Below are 21,285 nucleotides of genomic sequence, written 5' to 3'. Positions count from 1 at the left end.
GCTCAGACTCACCCAAAAGTGGCACACCTCACCCTTGGGTTTTATTTTTCCTCCAGATGAACCACATGGACCAGGTTTCTGAAGCATCTTTTAATCTGAGATAAGAGTAAACAATGGTATAAAATGGTAACAACTCAAGAAGTTTCCAAAATTCTGCTCAGGATTGACACACAGGTCTTCCATTGCCCCCAGGTACCATTAAGTAAAAAAAAAATAATAATAATGAGCCAAGCCCACACTGTGGCTGCCTTTCCAGCCCAGTGATTCCTCCACACAGCTGCAGAATCAGAGCAGCAACATTCACTTCTGTCCTGGAGTACAGAAACATCGGATTTTGTGGAAAGTTAAACACAGCCCCTCCCAGTACTTGTCCTCCCCTCAGGTCCTACTGTGGCCAGTAGGTCTAGAAAAGTCTTCAAACCCACAACTTGCAACAGAAAAAAAATAAATTTAAAAGGCATGTATTGTGATAATTGTCTCAGGGGCAATAAATGACTCCCCTCCCCCATTTCAGAAGGCCGTAGTCAAGACTTCAGAGGGGCTTGCAGCACCAAAAGAGGCAGCAAACGCTGGCCTGGTCCCTCGTGACAGCAGAGATCGAAGCTATAACCTCCTTCGCGTGTAGCACCCCGATGGCAAGTTAAAACATTTCTGTTCTAGCACAGTCCAATCTAAAGCTTGGCTGTAGTCCAGAGCGCTCACAGCAGGACTGAAGAAAAAAAAAAAAAAAAAAAAAAAAAAAAAGTCTCTGCTACAGCCAGGGTAGCTTGGCCATGGAACCATGGGACACTGCGTTCTCCACACTCGGGTGGCTTCTGGAGTGCATCAAGGAGATACGCCGAAGCTGCACTGGAGCAAACCGTCACCAAACTGGCACTGTAACCCTCCTGTGGTCGGCAGCCAGCCTAGTCCAAACTTGTTCCACCTTGAGTTGATCCCAGTAAAAACCAGTTTGTCACAAACAAAAGACACCTCTGCAAATATGATGGGACTAAGATTTAAGTACAAAAATGGCTTAAAGTGAAATCTGCAGCTTTGTTTCTGCCCTAGTCATTGGCTTTATCCCTTCTGTTGTGCAAAGCCTCTGACTGGTCTGGATTGTGCCCATTTTGGATTTGCTGGAGGTTTCTAGGGAAAGGGTATCTTGATTAAAGATCACTTGGGAAAGTGGAGCTCAACACATCTAGATATTTAAAGATCAGTTCGTGTCTGCTCAAGGCCAACCCACACAGTCTTACTCCTCTTCTGTCCACTGGCCACTAGCCACGTGGCCATTAATGCGGTTGGAGCCGTTACTTGAAGTGCTGAAAACTCCTTTTGTGCTGTTGGAAGTCACATCCTCCTCTTCAGAGCTGCTCTCTACATCACTGCGGTCATCTTTTGATACCTAAATGTTTCATAGGAAATTTGGTAGCGGGAAGGAGAGAAAGGAAGTCGAAAAATTCACAGAAAACAGTAGTTAGAAGGTTGTGTCCACAGGAGTAACCAGCTTCAGTCAGCTACATCTACGTTCTATGTTTGATCTTTGATCTCTGCTCCCTTCAAACTCACAAGGAGGAACCTGTCATCACATACAGAATGGAAAATACAGACACTGACAAGGGCAGTTTGGAAATACAAGTTCCATTTTTCCAAACACACCGTACACCCGTGACAGCACCACGCTTCTTTTGCTCTCACCAGATTAGAGGACACTACAGAGCTCCGGTTGCTCTTGTCTTCCAAGAGCTGCAATTCTAGTTTGGTTAAAGGCCACTCTTCCAAGCAGATTTGGTTTGAATCAAAAAATTTCTCATGCCATAATCATCAGTGGGTGTGACGACCAAAACACAATGAACGCATCAACTTTAAAACATTTTGTCCTGCAGGGAGCGGGTTTGATATTTTAAAAATCAACCAGTTTATTTACCTGGGGGTGTTGGACGACAACTGGCTGAATACAAGCCAGCAGTACACCCAGGTGGCCACACAAGCATCCTGGCTTGTATCAGCAGTGGTGTGGCCAGCAGGGCCGGGGCAGCGATCGTCCCCCCCGTGCTTGGCACTGGTGAGGCTGCACCCTGAATCCTGTGTTTGGTTTTGGGCCCCTCACTACAAGACAAGACAACGAGGGGCTGGAGTATGTCTAAAGAACAAGGACGCTGGTGAAGGGTCTGGAGCAGGTCTCACCAGGAGCGGCTGAGGGAACTGGGGGTGTTCAGCCTGCAGAAAGGGAGGCTGAGGGGAGACCTCGCTCTACCTGAAAGGAGGCTGTAGCGAGGTGGGGGTCGGTTTCTTCCGCCAAGTAACAAGCAATAGGACAAGAGGGAACAGCCTCAAGTTGTGCCACAGGAGGTTTAGATGGGATATTAAGAAAAAATTCTTCACCAAAAGGGCTGTCAAGCATTGGAACAGGCTGCCCAGGGAGGTGGAGGACTCACCATCCATCACTGGAGGTATTTAAAAGACGTGTAGCCGTGGTGCTTCGGGACATGGTTTCGTGGTGGGCTTGGTAGTGGTAGTGTTGGGTTAACAGCTGGACTGGATCTTAAAGGTCTTTTCCAACCTAAACGATCCTATGACTCTATCACATTGCTATTTGCACAAAGTGCCTCCCTGTTTCACAGCTTGTGGTTCATACACGAGAACTCATTTACGAGCGAACGCCTATTTGGACAGCGGGCTGTAAACAAAGACAACCACCTAAGCCAGCAAACACCCCGTCAGGCACAGAAGGAGCATCTCTGCCCAGAGATCGACATCAGCTTTACAGAGTTATGCCTTTAATTAAAAAGACCGACTGCAAATCCGCCTGAATTTGATTTGTACGTGGGAGTTTGAACTCCGCGTGCCGCAGGAGGGCACTGCACCAGCACCACAGACCCAACCACCCCAGAAGGTGAAGGGCAGAGATCATAAACCCGGCCCTAATGGCAAACAAGCACCTTGGTTGGTGGCGGGGTGCCAGAGCCATAAACTCACCAGTGCCCAGCAGTGCCTGTGTGAATTGCCCATGCTTTGCATACCCCAAGGCAGGCTCTCCACACCTCTGCCTGGGCACTAATAACCCTCATTTACTTAATGTGCAATGTACTTTGGGGCTAGCACCTTCCCAGGAATGTCAGGATTTCATTCTCTTCTGCTTGCTTTAGAGTCAGGGTTAGGGTTTTGGAACAGCATTCCAGGCAGGAAGTTTTTGAACTCAAGGGAAGATCCGGCAGAAAGCCAGGTAAAGTTAATGATCTCCAGGATTGGTTTTGATAGGCCTGTTGGATGTCCTGGCTTCTGTCTGTTGGCAGAACTTTTGATATTTTTCCCCATTCTCCTGCTATGTTGGAAGTTCAGAGGGTCACTGGAAGGAAGCAGAAATCTCTTTACTTTTTCCCTATTATTTGGGGGACAAGGGACTGTTCTACTCCGTTCTACAAAAAAGCATTGCATTTCTCCCATCCTCTTCCACTCAGCACAGTGTTAACGAGCACTGAAGACAGATATCAGAGTCTCTGTGGGCGTATAAAAGCAGAAAGGTGAAGGTCACACAGCCAGCTGACAGCAGATAAGAACAAACCCCAGGATACTGCTCTGACATTTCAGGAAAACCTGCATTTCAGTACACTGTCAGAACCAGCACTGTATCAACCAGGGGGAGGAACATTTTTAAGAGCAGGCACCAGCCACCTAAAGCCCCAAGACTTTGCTTTTGTCTTTGCCTTGAAACAGACACAGATGTGTTTCAGCGAACAAGCAGCAGCACAGATCACACTTACATGCAAAAGGTGAAACTGTCCAGCTCCAATCTGGCACAGAGAAAAGGATAAAAGAATGAAGACAAGAGTTTAGAGTCCTTTCTCTGCCTAGGTCACCTGGACAGGAGAGAACCAAGGAAAGGAAAAAGATGTAGACCTTAGGATACAGAAACAGCTGCGCAGACAGAAAATAAGACATTTGCAGTAGCAGCTGTGGGGAACAGATGAAAGGATCATGTGCGTGCTCTGAAACATGCCTGCCTTTGACAATCACTGCCACCGACAACTACGATCTAAATATTTTTCAAGGTTTACATTCCATATGTCGGGGCAGCTAAGAAGTCAAACACAAAATAAAGTAGAGCCATGAGAGAGTGATCCGAGTAGATGAGAATACCAAATATCTGATGGAAAAAAAAAAAACCCAAAACATTTGTGCTAGGAAATCAGCTGTTGCTTTTTGGGAGCTGCAAAGTAAGTGGCTTCTCTTGATGGGTAGGCTGCATGTCAAATTAGTTCCTAGATTGCCTTGCCCTGTCTCGTGCTACTTCAGTGGACCACACTGAGGTTGCAGCCCAAAATCAGCATCATCACTCTCCGGGCAGTATCTGTTGCTGACCAGCTGCTGTAGTTTCACCCTCCCTCTCCCTAAGGCTCCCGACACAAATTAGGATGAGAACACCAAGGACTGAAGTAAGACTGCAGCCCACTGGCCCAATGACAACCAACAGAGGAGTCTTGTTTTTTCTGATTTCTGATCACCCTTTCTCCTCTGCATGCTGCAGCTCAATGCCTGGCCCGCACTGACAGCCAGAGGTCCGGGTCAGTGCTAACAAGCGGAAGACACACAACCCTCATCACATCCCAAGAACCCGCTGAAGTCGGGAAGCTGGAAAACATCCCCTGGGATTGTTCAAAACCAGCTTATTACCACTTTAAACTCAAAAGGAGGTAACAAGTGTCATCATCACTATTATTACAACATCTGAACGTACTGGAAAATTTATTTTCCAGTTATTTTCCTGCATGACTAGAACAGGGAGGAAACCATCCCGACCTTTGTACACACCTGGCAGCTCAAGTCTGCAGAGCAACCCAGGTAAAAACCTACCGTTCTATAACGCACTCCTGATGCAAGTCCCTCGAGAACTAGTACCAGCCCTCCCTGAAGGGCCCAGTTTCTCACGATTGCTTAACAGGGCTTGTAGGAAAGAGGACGCAAACCAGTCGCCAGCGATCTTACCTTTCCCCGCACGAGGGCCTTGTAGGCAGTGCGAATGATGAGATAAGACCAGATGATATGCAAGATCTGCAAGGTTACCAAAAGCCCATTGAATAGCCACCATGAAGGATAAGGACCAATCAATTCCCAGCTTTCAAACAGGGTTGTATTCAAAATCCTAAAAGAGATCCAGAAACACGTTACAGATCGGCTGTGCTGCTACCACGGCTTCCAGCTCTACATTCAGGGGACTGGCCAGATGCACAACAGTTTGTATCTCGTTTAAGCATCTGTTGCTTTGCTCCTGTCAGAGCGGCGATGCCGCTAAGTCTCTTGCCAGAGTAAGGAGACAGACTAAGACTAATTAGAAACATTTGAACTGAGCAACAAACAGGAGAAGATGAGAATGTTCTACAATTTGGTTACACATGCAGATCGGCTGCCAATTTCCTTCTCAAAAGCAGGGGCATTTATAATAACTTTACAGGAAGTGATGTCAGGCTGCACTGGTCATCAAAAAAACTGTTAACACGTTCATACCTGGGCAGCCTTCACTCTTATTTAAAGATCAGGAAGGAATTTTATTCTGTTCCCTCAGATTTTTATAAATTCCTCCTGCCAAGCGGAGGACTAGGAACTGCTTTACGGACAAAGCTCTGCGCTTGCTTTCATTACTGTTTTGCTGTTCTTGTCACTGGGAGTTATTGCCAGTGCTTAAGTAATTTAATAAACACTTTAGATTTTATGAAGTAGAGAGGTATGGAAGAGACCTTTAAAAGATGCCATTAATTTCACAGAGCTTTTAACATTTCACAAGAAAAGAAAAACAAGCCTTTCGAAGAAGAACCCAAGTCCCTCAAAATGCAGCTACAGACACATCTAACTCACAGCCAGTTTATGGATGAATTAAGCACAATTCCAGAGATACATTGATGTTTTATACTATTAATTAGGGACGGGAGTATACGTGACGTGAAATAGCAAAGGGTCTGCAATACTGCTGCAAGCTTGCCAGATTTCTCTACAAAGCTGAGGACACTACAGCCAGTGGAAAATACATTAAAGATTTACAGGACTGCTGAGCAACAGTATGATGCAAGAGCATCACCTCATGACAGACAACAGATATAAAACCAGTAACAGCTATCTCATCTGTTGCTGGAAGGAGCCTATGAAGACGTAAGAATTTAAGCTCTTCCTTATCCAGACTCCCTTGATGCATCTACTGGAAAAATTAAGAAAAAGCTTTAACGGGAACCTTGATACCCAAGTGTAAGAATTGTTTCTGCCCACTGTCAAGGCACCCAAAAAGAATGGGAATGCAAGCTGTCCGTTGCCTAGGGAATAAATATATGCAGTTAAACTGAAATAAACTGAGTCAGAACCAGGTTGTAACCAAATTTTTACCACACTCTTCCAATAGGAACAAGAAGTAGGTAGCTGTTCATCATCGGCAGAACCTCACCAAGCCTGACCTAGTGAGGTGAGAGGGAATCTCATTACAGGATGATTAGCTATAAGCCAGGTAGCGAGGCTTTTACCTCCCAAGAAACCCAAGTCCTATTTCAGGCTCCGAACAGTCACGACACAAGGATAGGACACCGGTATCATAAGAATCAGAAACTGCAAGAAACGATGACTAAGCCAGATACTCAAAAATCAAATTTACCTCAAGAGACCATGCCTCATTTGTAACTATTTCCAAAACTTCTTCAGAAAATCAAATAACCCTTCAAGTCTTTCAGAGCAGATACCAGCTGACTTGGCTCCAGCTAATAAGCACTGTCATCACTTTGCAGTAAAAGGAGAGGGGGCAGCTGTGCATTAGGATTCGAGTCACTTTTTCACACTCCCTCAGCTGACTGCTGAGAGGTTTTCACATGCCTAGTTGAACGTACTGCTCCAAACAGCACTTGGTTGACTGCAAATTCAGGCTGCCTTGAGGGACAGGCTGGAAACGCTTGCAAGAAGTCTAAATACAAAGGCTTTGCTTAAAGGACTGGAAGAACAAACAAGATCTTACAGCTCAAGGTGCTTACCAGAAAGGATAAATGCCCAACCGCGTAACAATGAACACGACACCAAAAAGCATGAAGAAAGCATCACAAAGACGTTGGTACTTGGCATAATTGGCTAGCTTTGCAGCCTAGAATAGACAAAAAACATGAGAATATTATTCCCTTTGTGCACTCACGTAATTACCAGGCTGTAGAGCTTCAAAAACCCTCAAGCCATCACATTTGTAAGGAGTTTGGAACATTTAGGGATTATTCTCAGCACTAAAGCAGTTGTGAGGAAAAGCTGACAAGGCAGGATCAGCAGCACAAGTTTTATGGCGTATTTAATGCAGTTTATCAAGAATGGGAAAGTCAGCTTGCTCCCCTGAGACCACGCTAGCATTAGGTACGCAAAGATTTCAAAGGAAACTCACCTCTAGAAGGAAATCTGATGCATCATGGAGGCACAGCACCAGAGTTCCAACCCGCACCATATTATTCATGAAAGAGAATGTAATGAGCCCAATTGTAGCCAAATGATGGACGAACATGATCAGGAAGTCCTGGAAACAGAAAAAAAATGAACGAAGACTCTTGGCTGTCAAACAAATACAAAGGTTTGGAACCGAGCCACAAAACTGACTATGTGGGGTCACAGGATGACTTCAGTTCAGACTCGGGCTCCGCTTTTTATATAAGGCACAGCTCATCACACATCAACCATCATCACTAAAGGTTCCAGAAAGGTCTCTCCCAGCATTTGTGCTCCTGTGAAGTCAGAACTCCGCACACGCAGACACAGCACGGTCTCTTTGGCACACACATGCAAGGAACAGATAAGTATGCCTGCGGACCTCACTGAAAAGACTGACAGGCCAACATATGGGCCTTATTTTTGGCTCCTTTTGGGTTTACAGTCACATTGCTAGTCCTCTTTCATCTCTTGGCACAAATGTTAAGTACGCTGCTGTTACTGTTGTCAGTGCAGAAAAGCCTGCCAGAGCATAGCAGGCACAGAACACAAGAGAACCCAACAGCAAGAACTAGGCCGCTTCATTACAAAAATCTTTACAGCGCACATACGTCTGGGGCTGTCCTCCAGCTGAGCCCCCTGGGTACAACACTTGCATGTCCATGTACTTTGCCACGCTTCCAGTGCAGAATGTAATCCACTTTAACAGAGTGCAAAACTAAAAATTGTCAACAGCATCACAGACGCTCTTAATCACTCCCTCTCTGCAGCTCCAGGATATTCTGTAGTGCCTCACCTGCTAATATTTCAGTACAGAAAAAAATCCCAAGCAAACTTCTCTTTTTGAACAGTCAATGCAAGAATTGAGGTAACTTGCTACTTTGCAGTTTGTATAACAGAAGTAATAAACCATGATTTATTATGAACTGTTTTCCAACAGTAACAATAAGCCAAATCCTAGAACACAGCGCAATGGAATTAGATTCCGGCAGTCGCAACCAGTCATCATTCTGCTACGCACACAGATGAAAAATTGCTTAAACCCACCCATTTATTAGTGCTTTAGTGTTTGCGGTTCTCTCACCCGGCTCAGCAAGGTACTGCTTTGAGCATCTCATTTTCCTGTTTCCTTGCAAGCCTTCTAATTAAATCTATTTTTACACCATTATTTGCTATCTTTTTATTGGGAGGTATTGAGTGATTCTGTTCCTTGCCCTGGAAGGTGAAAGGGACTCTCAAGGATATACCAGGCTGCGTATCAGGCTTGCTCCTCCTTTCTCCCCAGGACTGTGGTGATTACAGAATGAGGCAGGCTACACAAAGATGCGAATGAGGAAGAAAATACAGTTACTACAATGCTTCAGCTTTACTGGCCAGGCACACTCACAATTTTTTTGCCAGTCCTAGTTATTTAGCAAAGTGGTTAGTGCAACTCTGGTTAATCTCACCTTCCGTTTAATGTCTGTAAACTGAGAAAACATGAGAGACCAATAGAAGGCCAGCTCCAAGATATAGTAATAATAAAGCCTGGATGTTAGAGGCTGGAAAACAAACAAAGATAGCACAGTTAGAAGACAAAGTACTTGAAAATTTACATTAAAATCAACTTTTTCCTTTGTTCCTTCCCATCCCATTCGGTTCCTCCAGAATGCCGAGGCATAAGTTAAAAGATCTAGAATTAAGGTTTAGTAAAAACAAGCTTAAGCAACAGGCATCTTACTCTAGGCTTAGTCACACAAACATACTTGTGTGTCTGAGCTTTATTCAAAAGGAGTAAGATTCCCCCTTGTCAACATTTACAACTCAGACTGCAGCCTCTTGGATTAGGAAAACCAGGCACTGAAACAGACTGGTTGGCCTCTAGACAATCTTATTTGCTGCAGAATGAAAAACAACACCGTAAATAAGTTACCAGTATAATTTTATGATTTTTTTCCCCCCCACTTTTACTAATCTCAGCAGCAAGTAAACATAAAATTAGTACAAACTGTGCAGCACCTACCCCGCAGGATAACGAGAAGCGCTCAAGTCTACTGAGTTTTAATCTGCTATCGTTAACAACAAATAAAACCTGAAATTGTGCATAAAGTTGGAATCTGGGAAGTGTTTAGCTCCTACCTGAAAAGGGTAGTTGTACCAGCACTGTCGTGTGTCCCAAAACCAGGGTGCCTAAAGAGAAAAGAAGTCATTATTCTGCTGGGTTTTTTCTTCTCCACCATCTAAGGCAGTTGACCGCTACAGTTCCGTTTGATTCTACAATTCAAGCTAAATGTCTTGAAAAACATCCTAGTGATTGAAAATATTTTTTCTGCAGTCAAAGGCAAGTTATATTGCAATGGGAATTCAAAGAATAGTCGTCCAGCTCTAGTAATAATAAAGACCCAAAGAGGTGAATCTGTATCCCTTCAAGAGGGAGATGAGAAAAAGCAGCTCTCCATAGCAAACAACAACAAAACTACCCCAAAGAAAACAAACCATAAAAATCAAAATCCCAAACCCCCGCCCCCACACACCACAGTTCTGTCCCATTCTGGGGTAATAGGACAAGTAAGTTTCTCATATTTCTTTAACGACAGATCTGTATAGAGACTTTCCTATAGCGTAAAAAAAGTTCTTAAGCAAAACCCCCAGAATCTCCAGTAAGGGAACATAAAAATGCTTATCACCACTAAACCCTCCCTTATTTTAATCTAGGTGCCAGCACTGAAGCAGCGATACAGGTAGTCAAACCCCCCAAATTTCAGCAGGACAGCCATAGCTCAGCTGCATGCCACACAGATCAACAAGGCAGAGGATGACAGACCAACTCACCGTCCAGAGAAACCTGATTCCATAAAAAAATATACTTAAATAAAATGTAAATCTCCACCTGGAAAAAGAAGCAAAAATTAAACTTAGGAAATAGAAAGAGCTTCTGGTTAGCATTTGTAACGAAAACTGGAACAACTGTGAAACACCCCAATTCTGACACTTTAAAAGCTTTCACCCACCAAACGGTAAGCCTTTATTTGTAAACATCTCATGTAAGCACAAACCTATTCAAGAGTTTTCACACCACATATGAGTTTGCATCAACAGCCGAGTTTGAAATAAAGTTGAAATAAAAATGAACATGCATCATTCATATGCTTTAACATACAACAAGATAACAACAAGATAAGTCATTGTTATCCAGAAGGTATCCTAATATATATATATTTGTCCCTCTTACCTTGTGGCTTTAAGTAGACAAAACCATACTGGGGGGAAGAATTAATATGAAGCAAGTTACTGGAAAGGAAAGAAACCAGCACAGAAGAAATAACAAGTCAGGAAAAAATATTCAGATGCTACTACACTAACAGAGGTAACTGCAAGCATTCAGAAAGAAACAAAGCACAAAAGAACGAACTGAAATGAAAAGAACAGGAATCCAAGAAGTGTCTGTATAAAGGTATATACATCATCACGTAAGCCATAAGGTCATTGTGTCTGTGAACAAATGCTGGTCTACAACATAACTGTGCAGGCAGCAGAGTCGCCTTCAGTACAGTTACTCAAGTTGTGGACGTGCATATGCACACACACGCAGGCTGAAGTGCTCCGTTTGCATTAAGGACCCGGTCCACTAACTAATTGATTGACAGGAATAGCTCCTGTACATCTGTTCTGGTCTCTCATGCACATCTAAACAAAATATTTTAGAATACTGAATTCTAAAAAGCCCTCCTAACGATTTTCATTTGCATAGAGAAGAATTTATCTTCCACCAGCCAACCCCAAGACACTAGTTTAAATTAGCAGCTGATCACAGTTTCAGTTAGAAAAGAGAACATACAGCTGGAGCTTTAAGATGAAGCCACATCTTGGCCTCTGCACAAACATACATGCTCTCACAAAATTTAGTGAGGGTGGTGGGTTTGTCCTGGTTCCTCCGATGACGAAACCAGCGCTGGATCTTTCGAACATCCCAGTCTAGCTGCTTTGACAAGCCTTCTAACCTTTTTCCATCTGGAGACTGAAGGAAAACAAAACAAGTGTCATTTCTCCTACTTCTCAACCTACTTTCAATCTGAGATCCTCTGTGTACCATCACAGAAATGATGCAAAGAGAACAAAAAATACACACTAGGAAGGTACTACGTATAGACTGGAAGCAGGAACCTATTGCCACAAATGTTCATTCAAGTTCAGCCTTCGTAAGCCACTAATTACTTAATTATTCAGAATGCTTTTGCTTTAACATTTCCTCACCTTGTTCATCATTTGACAGCACATAAAGACAAAGAATGCAATTGTTCTGTTTCTTAATTTGGGAGGAGGAGCTTTTAAAATGATCTGTCCTACCTGTTAAAACTTGCACATCGATTCACACTGTCCAGAACTCAGGAAGATCAAAGCTGAATACCTGTCAGGGTTGCTACTTACTGCAAGTTTAGGGAAACTTTAAAGTAAGAGTTCATTTAACGCACTAGATACCTGTATATTCCAAAAAGGCATCGTAGAGATGGCATTATTTCCTTTATGAAAGCTTATAAATAAAATTACATTTCAAAACTGAACTAATTGTGTGATAAAGAATGTATCACTGTTCTCTGACTGGAAACTCTATTGGCAGTTCAGTCGAATCATGACATAAATGGATTTAGAAGTGACAAAGTGAACAAAACCTGATAACCACCTCTAAAATGGCCCAGTGGCGAGATAAGCCACGTTAGTTTCAGACCAGTGTCCTTTTAACAAGCTCTGCCAGGGAGCTCTTACAACTGAAAGATGATAAACAGAGCTTACTGCTTGAGCTACACACAAACCCCAAAAACTATGCAGAATGCTGATTTAATAGTCACCAGACTGCTCAACTGAAAAGCAAAATCATGTCTCATTTGATTTTCAGTATCGAGACTGTGACTTTCCTGTAATTCCATCACAAGCAGATCTCTCTGCACTTCACTAGGCTTTAATGGCTCGGGCTACCTGACACTTCTGCATTGGAAGTGAACCTGCCTCAAAGGAGAATTTACAGAGCTCCAGTTTCAGAAGAGCAATAAAATCTTTCCCCTGCGCCAGCACCACCCTACATTCGGATTCTGAAAATCCAACAGCAGACACGAGCACACTGGTACAGTTAAATGCAGCTCTGTTTTCATAAACTAGATAAATTTTGCACAGCTTTTGTCCTCATGGGTTTTCTAAACATTAATTTCAAGGATATCCCCTACATAAAATGCAACAAATCCCCCACAAATGGCAGCAATTCATTGGGACTTTTCAGTTCACATGTCATTCCAAATAACTCAAAACTTTAATGTTCCTGTAATGAGTGTTAGTTAGGTTTCTAAAGAATTTCCCTTCCATTCACCGAGCACTTTATCTGCTCTATTCAGAATGAAGTTCACCATCACCAAATCAGAACATAAAACCTTCCATTTCATTATCTTTAATGAAAATCTATCACACTGCGTGGATTTCACTGTCAACATTCAACAGAGTGCAGACAGTGTGGAATTCTGTAAATCTGAAGTGAAGGAGCACTGTCAAGCTTAAGTGAAAGAAAGGCCATGAAACAATCAAAAGAAACACCTACTGCCACCGTTAGATGTCCTACCCCTTATCAGGGCACACTTAACCAGTGACTGAACGCTCTCCTTAAATAACCAACTTCCACTGTGACAGCTGTTGTCCAATTCCAGAGCAGATGGCCAAAATAAGAGGAAGGCATTCACACAACTGGCTGATAAAACCAGCAAAGGAACAGATCTCAGGGAAAAGAGCAGCACTTTTCCAATAGAAAATGAAAGAGACTGGGGAAATTTCTTGTTAAGCCAAGAATTACCACCTGTTACAGGAGTTACAATGTGGACAAAGGCAGGGCACCAAAGGAAGAAGCCTCGTTCCAAAAAGAGAACATTTTTTGTTTAAAAAAAGGTTCTTCTGTGCACAAAAGCATAGGTCAGCCATAAAGAGAATTTACTTTGCTACAAGAAGGACATGCCAGAAAGAGCACACTCATTGTGCATGCAGTGTGAAATGCATTTCTCTTAAAACTAGAAAACTGGAAGGAAAAAGCCAGCTGCCCTCCCCTCCCCCCCTTATTATGGGCCTCCATTTCCATCAGAATTTGAAGCGTGACTCACCTTAGTGATGGATGTAAACACTTTCTCTAAAATTGCATTAGGCTGGGCTCTGTGAGGTCCACTGTCTTGAATGCCAAGGTTTATGGCACACGGCTTGGCAATAAACCTGAAAGAGTTCCAAGAAAGAGCTAGATTAAAACAAGATATCCATTTCCTTCCTCTGCCTAAATCACAAGGACCCGGGCCTGTCACCAACTGCAAAACCCATTCAAAAAGTGTTTGAAGATCTCCACTCGCTTCGCTTAAAGAAACTTCACAGGGGAAGCAGCATCTTTTATTAGTCCAAATGGTAATTGCAGACAGCGCACACAGTAAACATCTACAATTAAAAAGTAAATCTCAACGTCCTTGGCTTGTAGAGGACCAGAATGTCTTTCCCCAGGGTGATTCTCATTACTCAGAAATAAAATAATAGATCACAGATAGCAGTTCTCTGTGAGCACAAACGCCGAAGCTCCTGTAGCCCTATAAACAAAATGCCTCATTTCCAGAACGCGCCTCACAGTCACACAGCTCGGAAAAAAGGGAAGTTCAAGTGACACCGTTCCTAAAAGACACACTGTTTTGGTTTGGGGTTTTTGTGGAGGGGGAAATAAAGTGGCTTGTTTCCTTCAGGAAAGCGAGGAAGACGTAAGAGGTCACGCAGGCTGAAAGACCCAAGATCTCAGTTCCTTACTCAGTCCTGTACGTACCACATATTCCAAAAGCTGATCTAACACTCTGTGAATTCTACAGCACAGAGACTCTGAACACAAGCCTGGTTTTGCAACTACAATGGATTTATACACACTCAAAAATTACCAGGTTTTGCCATACCTTTGTGTCAAAATGGGCACAGGGTTCTACTGAAAATGCGTATGTTACCTGAGCACATGAATTTTCATCTCCTGTCAGTGGGCGAGAGAGGAGGGTTTCAAGAAGCAATTTTTGTTATTTTTAAAATAAATTACTTTGAGAGAGACTGCGCAAAGAACCTGTTTCTCAAAACCAGCCTTGAAAAGGACCCAACATTTGCATCATTAAATTATTTTCCTTCAAAACAGAGATCGTTTCAGAGACAACAGAATTGAAGACAACAAATTACACATATGTATTCCATTTAGCAGACTCAGAGTGCCACTGAGCAGAAAACGCTGCTTTTTCCAACCACATTTGTTACCATTTCTCCTTGTATTCAAAAGGAGAGATTAAAATGTAGGAGAATCATGACTCTAAGTGTTCCAACAGCAGCCATTCTTGGGAGTACACCCTTAGTACTTCAGCAACGAATAGCTACGACTGCCTTTAAGAACAGACACAGATTTGGGGTTTTCCCTTTGAGAAACTACAGATCGGCTCATGACTAATCCTAAAGGAACTCCCCTGCTCTCAGAAAATACTAAACAAGTAATAGACACTGTGGCCTCAGGTTTCACTGTCCTGCCCCATTTCTTCATACGTCCTGTTCATTTCAACAGTCATGGCTTTAAAGAAAAAAAAAAGAAAAAAAAAAAAAGGAAAGAGTTATTTCCTTTTAGCTTGGCTCAAAAGGCTCACTGCTTCCTCTATAACCTAGACCATCAGCCAGAAATCATGTTCTGATGTTATGAAACATTTGGCTAGACCCCCATAAAAGTGTACATCTTTATACTCGTCTTTCCTACAGGATATGCCACAACAGCAAAGAAGTACACATGTGCAATTACAGGATGTCAAATATTTTTATTTTGTTTTCTGGGATGCAGTGCTTATAGCTCTATATAAAAAAAAAAAAAATCCTGGCCTGAAGATACTCAGTTTGGGTCAGTTTCCTCATGTAAAAGAGGAAACCGGAAAAATCTAAAAATCTGCACATTCAATTAATTTACTATTCAGGAGAGTCGTCTTTTGTTTTAAGAACAAGTAAACAAGAGAAGGAATGGTTAATAAAACTTACAGTGATCCATACAAAGTTTTGACATTATTCTAGAACTCAAAACCTGAAGCATCAAGGCAAGAAGAAACAACATCTCCCCAGAAAAAATAAGATGCAGAAATAATTCCCTTTGGGACTTCAAGATTGAAAACCAAACAAACAGAACCAAGGAAACAAAACCCCACACTTCAAAACTTTGCATGAAACTATTCCTGAGTAGTAGGCTTAGGCAAAAAAATACAGATGTTTCCAGAAATGTGAGCAGGGGGGATACAAATCAAGAGTAAGCCACAGGTTACAGATACAGCACAGGACTCAAGTTACTCAGTCAAGCATGTGGGAGACCAAAGAGCAAACCAGAAAAACCAACCAACCCACAAACATTTCTAGGTGCACAGAAGCAGACAGACATCAACACAAGCCAACAGACAAGTCACAACACTGGAAGCAAAGGAGGTAGCGGTCCCAGTCACAGAAACAGGAAGGAAAAAGGATGGCAGCAATGGATTTCATTACTTTGATGGAAGTCAAACCCAACGCCGTAACGTAGCTTTTCTAACTCCCACAACTATTGCCTTCGTGCAATGAAACTGCAAACTGAAAAAAAAAAAAAAAAAAAAAAGGGAACTGTCCTTCCGCAGGGAGTCCAGACCGGCCGTGCAAGGTGTTTCCACCTGGGCCGGCATGGCCGACTCCCGCTCACGAGTCCACAGAACCACCACGGATGGTCCAATTGCTTGGACCAGTTGCTACCTTGCAGGGGGAATATGAACATTCATCCTGTTAGCATGGCATCTTGATTTTTTTTTCTGACTGACATTTCCATCAGGTGTTCAGTAAGGAAAACTCAAAATTTCTGTGATGTTTTCTATTTCTGGCCCCACCATCGGTTTTCAGATGTGCAAGTTTTGCACTGCATCCCACAGGGAAAAAAGTCTGCAGAGCAATAGCAGTTAAGCACCAAAAAACAAAGGCTGCCCAGGTAGTAGGATTTCCATTTTTGGGGATATTCAAAACTGAACAGCACAAGACCATGAGCAATGCGGCTTGACTAAAACGTCGGCCTTGCTTTGAGGAGAGGACTGGACAAGGTGACCTCCAAAGGTCCCTTTTAATCTAAATTATTTTATGATTCCACATAAATCTGAACTGCAGCAATTATTCCCAAGGTGAACTTACTGCCGCACCTTCCCAGCAAGGAATTATCATCACTTCAATACTTATATTATACTTTTCTGAACACGTATCTGCTCATTGGCTTAAGTCATACCTACCAAGCTACCTTTTTCATACTAGTTGTTAGGACAGACTGGTTTTGAAACCAACGCCAATTTTCAAGTACACAGACTCACATGTTACAACAAATATTTCTGAGGCATGTTGTACTTCACAAACCCAAAGGCAGAATCCTTCTTTATGGAACATTTGAGTTTGGTGACTCCCTATTACAGCTGTGAAAAGGAAGAGCAATCTGTGAAATAGTAAGATTTATAAATACACACTTGAAGTACACGTTTGTCTTTCCATAATCTCAGTTTCACTGTGTTAAGATTAAAGCACCTCATGCCACAACTGTCCCTAGTTTTCCAGCCAGACCTAATGAAGTAACATCTAATTTTTCTCCCCTCCCCAGCTTGTGCACAAGCTGCAGATCCTTCCTCAGGCCTGTATAGTACCAAGTATATCTGTTCCTGAAGGGCATTCCAGGGTAATTATAAACACATCATACAAATAACAGGCTCCAAGTTTTTGCAGGTACTTGGGAATTTTTGGGGGGTCTGCAGTGGGACAAGATGTGTAAGAAGTAACAGCAAGCATAACCCCAAAAAAACCCAAACACACCACAAACCTGTGGGCAGAAGTCCTTCTTTATCTCGCCTGCACCAAAATCTGCCCCTCTACCACTGAGTCAGGACTTCACCTTCCTGTAGAAGTCTTGCCTCATCTCTACAGTCATGCACCTTCCACGGTCAGCCTAACGAGTATTCACCAGCATCATGATGCAAAGGTTAATTTATAGGAGCGCTCACGAACAGAAACATGTGTCAGCGTTACAAGTGTCAGTGTCACAAAAGCACTTCTTCCCACTGAAGATCTGCAGCTAAAGGATAAAGAAACGAAGAGAAGCAAAAACAAAAGAGCTACACAAGTATGTAAGCAAGTTCTGAGTCATCAAGTCCAACTGCCAAACGCATGTCAAAGAAGACGTTTGACACAATCAACCCCAAAGCCTGAATCAGGGTATAAGCACAATGGGATTTTAAGATAAATGTGAACTTTTATGACGTGTTCAAAGTGGCAGGAGGAAAGAGAAAAGCATTTCTTAAAAAAATACGGTCTTTTAAAAGAAGCATACTAGAAACTGCCCTGGATGTTGCTCTCACTATCTGCTTTCACTTCAGGATACCACCATTGAGACATACTATAGCAAAGACACAGCTGAAAAAAAAGAACCACTCTCTCAGGAACCAGGCCATGGTCTCTAGGGTTTACTGTGTAGGCAGAGGACATCATCTGTCATCTGACTCCTCCCTAAATTAACACTGCAAAAGAAATCACAAACCAGGTAGACATCATCAGCATAAAGTAATTGCTACCAGAAGGACTGTGTTACGAGGCACGCTAGGATGTACTGTTATCTCTAACATCTCATGTTCCAGAGAAAAAAGCATTTTTTGTGCTTCTTCCCTAGACACCTGGACTAAACAGGACTTGGGAAGCGAGGAGCCCATCCTACAACATCCCTTTCAGGAGCACTGCTCTGTCTCACAACTCCCTTTCCTTGTCTGCTAGTGAGTGCGAACGTTTGGCCAAGACCAGCAGCAGTGCACCGAGCTGGGATGCAATTTTGGCACTGCCACGTGTGTTTCTGGGTCCTCCGTGGTGGTTTGAGTTTCCAGTAGTTTTCTGAAGCTTTTTTTTTTTTTTTTGAGGGAAGAAATATATAAGGGAAAAAAAAGCGCCTCTCAAATTTCTCTGTTCTGCTGATCTGCTTCATTTTGCTCCACACTTTGCTTTTTACTTCACCCCAGTCTCCTAATTTTAATTTCTAAAAACTCAAGAGAATTCACACTTCTTACAGAAAACCCACAGAACAAAACCAACTCGATTCCTACTCACTTTAGTCCTACAGCCCTTTTCACGCTCAGAAATGCTTCTGCCCTTTCAATGCAGAAATTTAAGATTGATTTAATCTTTAATGAACAACCTGAATAGCAACACAAGGTGTCTCGGTCTGCTTCACCTAATGGTTTTCCTATATAAGCCGCTTTACTAATTAGTATCTATGTCACCCACACAGTCTGCGCGGCGTGCGGCTGTAAGAGATACACATCGCGGGAAGGATAAACTCCTGCCCCAGGGAAGAGTGAATATCGTTACATTTATGGATATATGGATGTAAGAAAATGAGAGATACCGTATTACACCTGTTCAGGGCAGAGACGACGGTCCGTGCGCGCTTCCATCGCGCCCGAGATGCTGGGGATCCACAAATTGTTTAATAATATACCAGGCCATGTGAGCAAATCCTATTTCCTCATGGAGGAACGGGTGAGGAAAGCACAACCAAGGCCGAGCCCAGCAAGGGGGAGGGAAGGGAGCCCAGGCCTCCCCCTTGCTCTGCCGAGCTTCTCCTGCCCCGGGGTGGAAGAAATAAAAGTTGAATTTCGCAGAGTTTTTGCTGGCGCTGCCTCAGCGTGAGGTACCGCCAACAGCGGGGAGCCTCTCAGGAGCCAAAGGTAAGGCAGAGAGGAGCCCGACGTGCTCGGTATGTCGTGACAGAGGCAGAGGGGTTCTCCGGACAGGTTTTCCAGCGTTATACAATATTTTTTTTCCACACAAAAAAAGAGCCACGGGCGCACAGCCCGCCACGGCCTCCACGGAAAGGCCTCGGCGCCGCCTGAGGGGCGAGGGGGGCCCAGCCGAGCCGCCCTGGCCCTGGGGGGGGGAGGCCCGCCCCCGGCCCCGCCGCCCCCCCGGGGCGCTCCGCAGCCCGTTGCTAAGAGACACCGGCGGCCTCGCCGCACGCCGAGGCGGGAGCGGGAAGCGAACCGAAGGCCTGAGGGCCCTGCCGCCCCGGGGAGGGGTGGGGGTGGGAGCCCCGGGGGCGGGCGGTCCCGCGCTCACCTCTCGAAGAGCAGCCGCACGGCGAAGATGCCGAGCGCCAGCGGGAAGGCGGAGAGGACGTGGCCCGCCCGCGGGTACTGCAGCCCGCTGCCCGGCGGGCCCGGCTCGCCGGCTAGGTCCGCCCACGTCACGTTGTGCGGCAGCCAGAAACGCTCGTTCCAGAACCAGGCCCACAGCGCCGCCGCCGCGGCCGCCGCCATCTTCCGCCGCCGCCGCCCGCCGCCTCCCTCCCGGCGGCCGCAGCTGAGGCGGCCACCGCAGCCGACAGCGGGGCGGGGCCGCGCGTCGGCTCCGCCCCTTCCCCTCTCGGCGGCGAGCGCGCATGCGCGGGGGTGGGTAGGCGTGGCTTCGCTTGGCTCCGCCCACCGCGGACCGTTAGCTCGGGGCATGCGCAGTGCTGCGCCCGCGCGCCGCCGCCTCAGCGCTCGCTGAGGGGAGGAGGCGCGAAGGTGGCCCCTCACCGCCTGCCCAGCCCTGAGGAGGATGGGGCGTCATTTTTTCTTTCCACGAACAGAGACAAATTGTTGTGCCTGAAAACAAAAATAAGGCCTCCTGACAGTCTTTAGTGGGTCCTGAGAGGAGTGCAGCCTCTTCCCCCCCCAGTAATGCCTCAGTGGAGGCAGGCTCTGGGCCCAGCCCGATGACTGTGGAGGAGATTAAAACTGCTCAACTCCGGTAATTAAACCATCTCCAGCTCATCCCCAAGAGGCAGGACCCCTTGTGGGGGGCTCCCAACCATCCCACTCACCTCTGAAGGGAAGGGCCCTAGAGCTTCCAGCAGGGACTTCCCAGGAGAAGAGTTTAACGGTAAGACACCCAGAACCAGTTTTATTAGCATCACTATATTTACTGTATTACCAGTATTAATAGCAATGTGGTTTAACATCTCAGCACCAAACACAAGAACAAGAGGTATGCTGATTGGCAAAGCTTTAGATATTCCCTACAGCTTTTAAAACACTCAGAAAAAAAAATGCGTGCTTTAGCTTGACAGTCTTGGGAGGCGGGTTACCAAGTAACAAAGCCTAGCCTTTGTGTAACTAAGTTTTCCATCTCTCCACACAGGTCAACAGCATCAACCTCCTTGTACACTGTAGCAAATGATCCATCTTTCATGTAATAGCTCTTCTGGCATCTGTCCAGTTGAGAACAAATCAAACGGGCCATTAAGCACTCAAATACTACGATAACTAATAGATCTAGGGACAGGCTAGTTCGCTATCTGTTCACCTTTCTTATAATCAGCAACTCTATTTAAAAGTACCACTTATGCTAATTTCTCCTTGAAGATGTTCAGCCAGTCCCCGTGAACAGTAAGGCTCCTTGTATCTCAGACTCACAGATGCCTCAGAGTTAACTAGAACTAACAATGTATATAAAGTCTCTGGTAACTGCAGCCAGTATTGCTTTAGTATCATGTAACCAGGGATGCACTGGAAAATTCTGTTGTGTTTCCTAAGAAACAAGCAGTGGGCATATTCAATAAATCTGAGTCCACAGTGTACAATACTCTTCCCTTCCTTTTCAAATACACTTAGTGCAATTTCCAGTCAAAGATCTCCAATTGCTTAGTAATTTAAGGAAATCCAATACCAGATGGATTTTGTTAGGAAGAGATAAAAGCTACAGAAAGCAGCATGTGCTCGCACATCAGCTTTCCTAGTTTTGCTGTACATCTGTCTGTACAAATCACGTCTTACTGCTCCCTTAAAAAGAAAAATTAATTGTATGTTG

The 21,285-nt window shown here is 44.4% G+C and overlaps 1 protein-coding gene across 3 annotated transcripts; it reads right to left on the bottom strand.

Annotated features, from left to right (window-relative positions):
• Positions 1-75: 75 nt before the first annotated feature.
• Positions 76-19,836, bottom strand: CERS5 (ceramide synthase 5). Of its 3 annotated transcripts, none has more exons than XM_040581229.1 (10): positions 19,552-19,836; positions 13,530-13,635; positions 11,283-11,413; positions 10,228-10,285; positions 9,535-9,585; positions 8,865-8,957; positions 7,379-7,507; positions 6,987-7,093; positions 4,969-5,125; positions 76-1,387 (listed from the first exon to the last, which is right to left on the bottom strand). In XM_040581229.1, the coding sequence occupies exons 1-10, from the start codon at positions 19,749-19,751 to the stop codon at positions 1,235-1,237; spliced, it is 1,185 nt and encodes a 394-aa protein (XP_040437163.1). In that variant the 5' UTR covers positions 19,752-19,836; the 3' UTR covers positions 76-1,234. The 3 variants fall into 3 exon arrangements, with proteins under 3 accessions (XP_040437163.1, XP_040437165.1, XP_040437164.1); XM_040581231.1 differs by lacking the exon at positions 76-1,387 and adding an exon at positions 2,355-3,851 and having other exon boundaries at positions 4,965-5,125; XM_040581230.1 differs by lacking the exon at positions 76-1,387 and adding an exon at positions 2,355-3,842.
• Between the last annotated feature and the right edge of the window lie 1,449 nt (positions 19,837-21,285).

The sequence above is a fragment of the Falco naumanni genome (assembly GCF_017639655.2).
Source record: "Falco naumanni isolate bFalNau1 chromosome 20 unlocalized genomic scaffold, bFalNau1.pat SUPER_20_unloc_2, whole genome shotgun sequence".
NCBI classification, from domain to species: Eukaryota; Metazoa; Chordata; class Aves; order Falconiformes; family Falconidae; genus Falco; species Falco naumanni.
Note: the sequence above shows the minus strand (reverse complement) of the source record. Positions and strands in the feature narration are given on the sequence as shown.

Coding starts and splice junctions, on each gene's coding strand:
- CERS5 (XM_040581231.1), bottom strand. CDS start 19,751: ATGGCGGCGGCCGCGGCGGCGGCGCTGTGGGCCTGGTTCTGGAACGAG. Junction 7,094..7,378: donor CATCAGATTTCCTTCTAGAG/GTGAGTTTCCTT, acceptor TGTCTATTCTAG/GCTGCAAAGCTAGCCAATTA. Junction 5,126..6,986: donor TTGGGCATTTATCCTTTCTG/GTAAGCACCTTG, acceptor GATCTCTTTTAG/GATTTTGAATACAACCCTGT.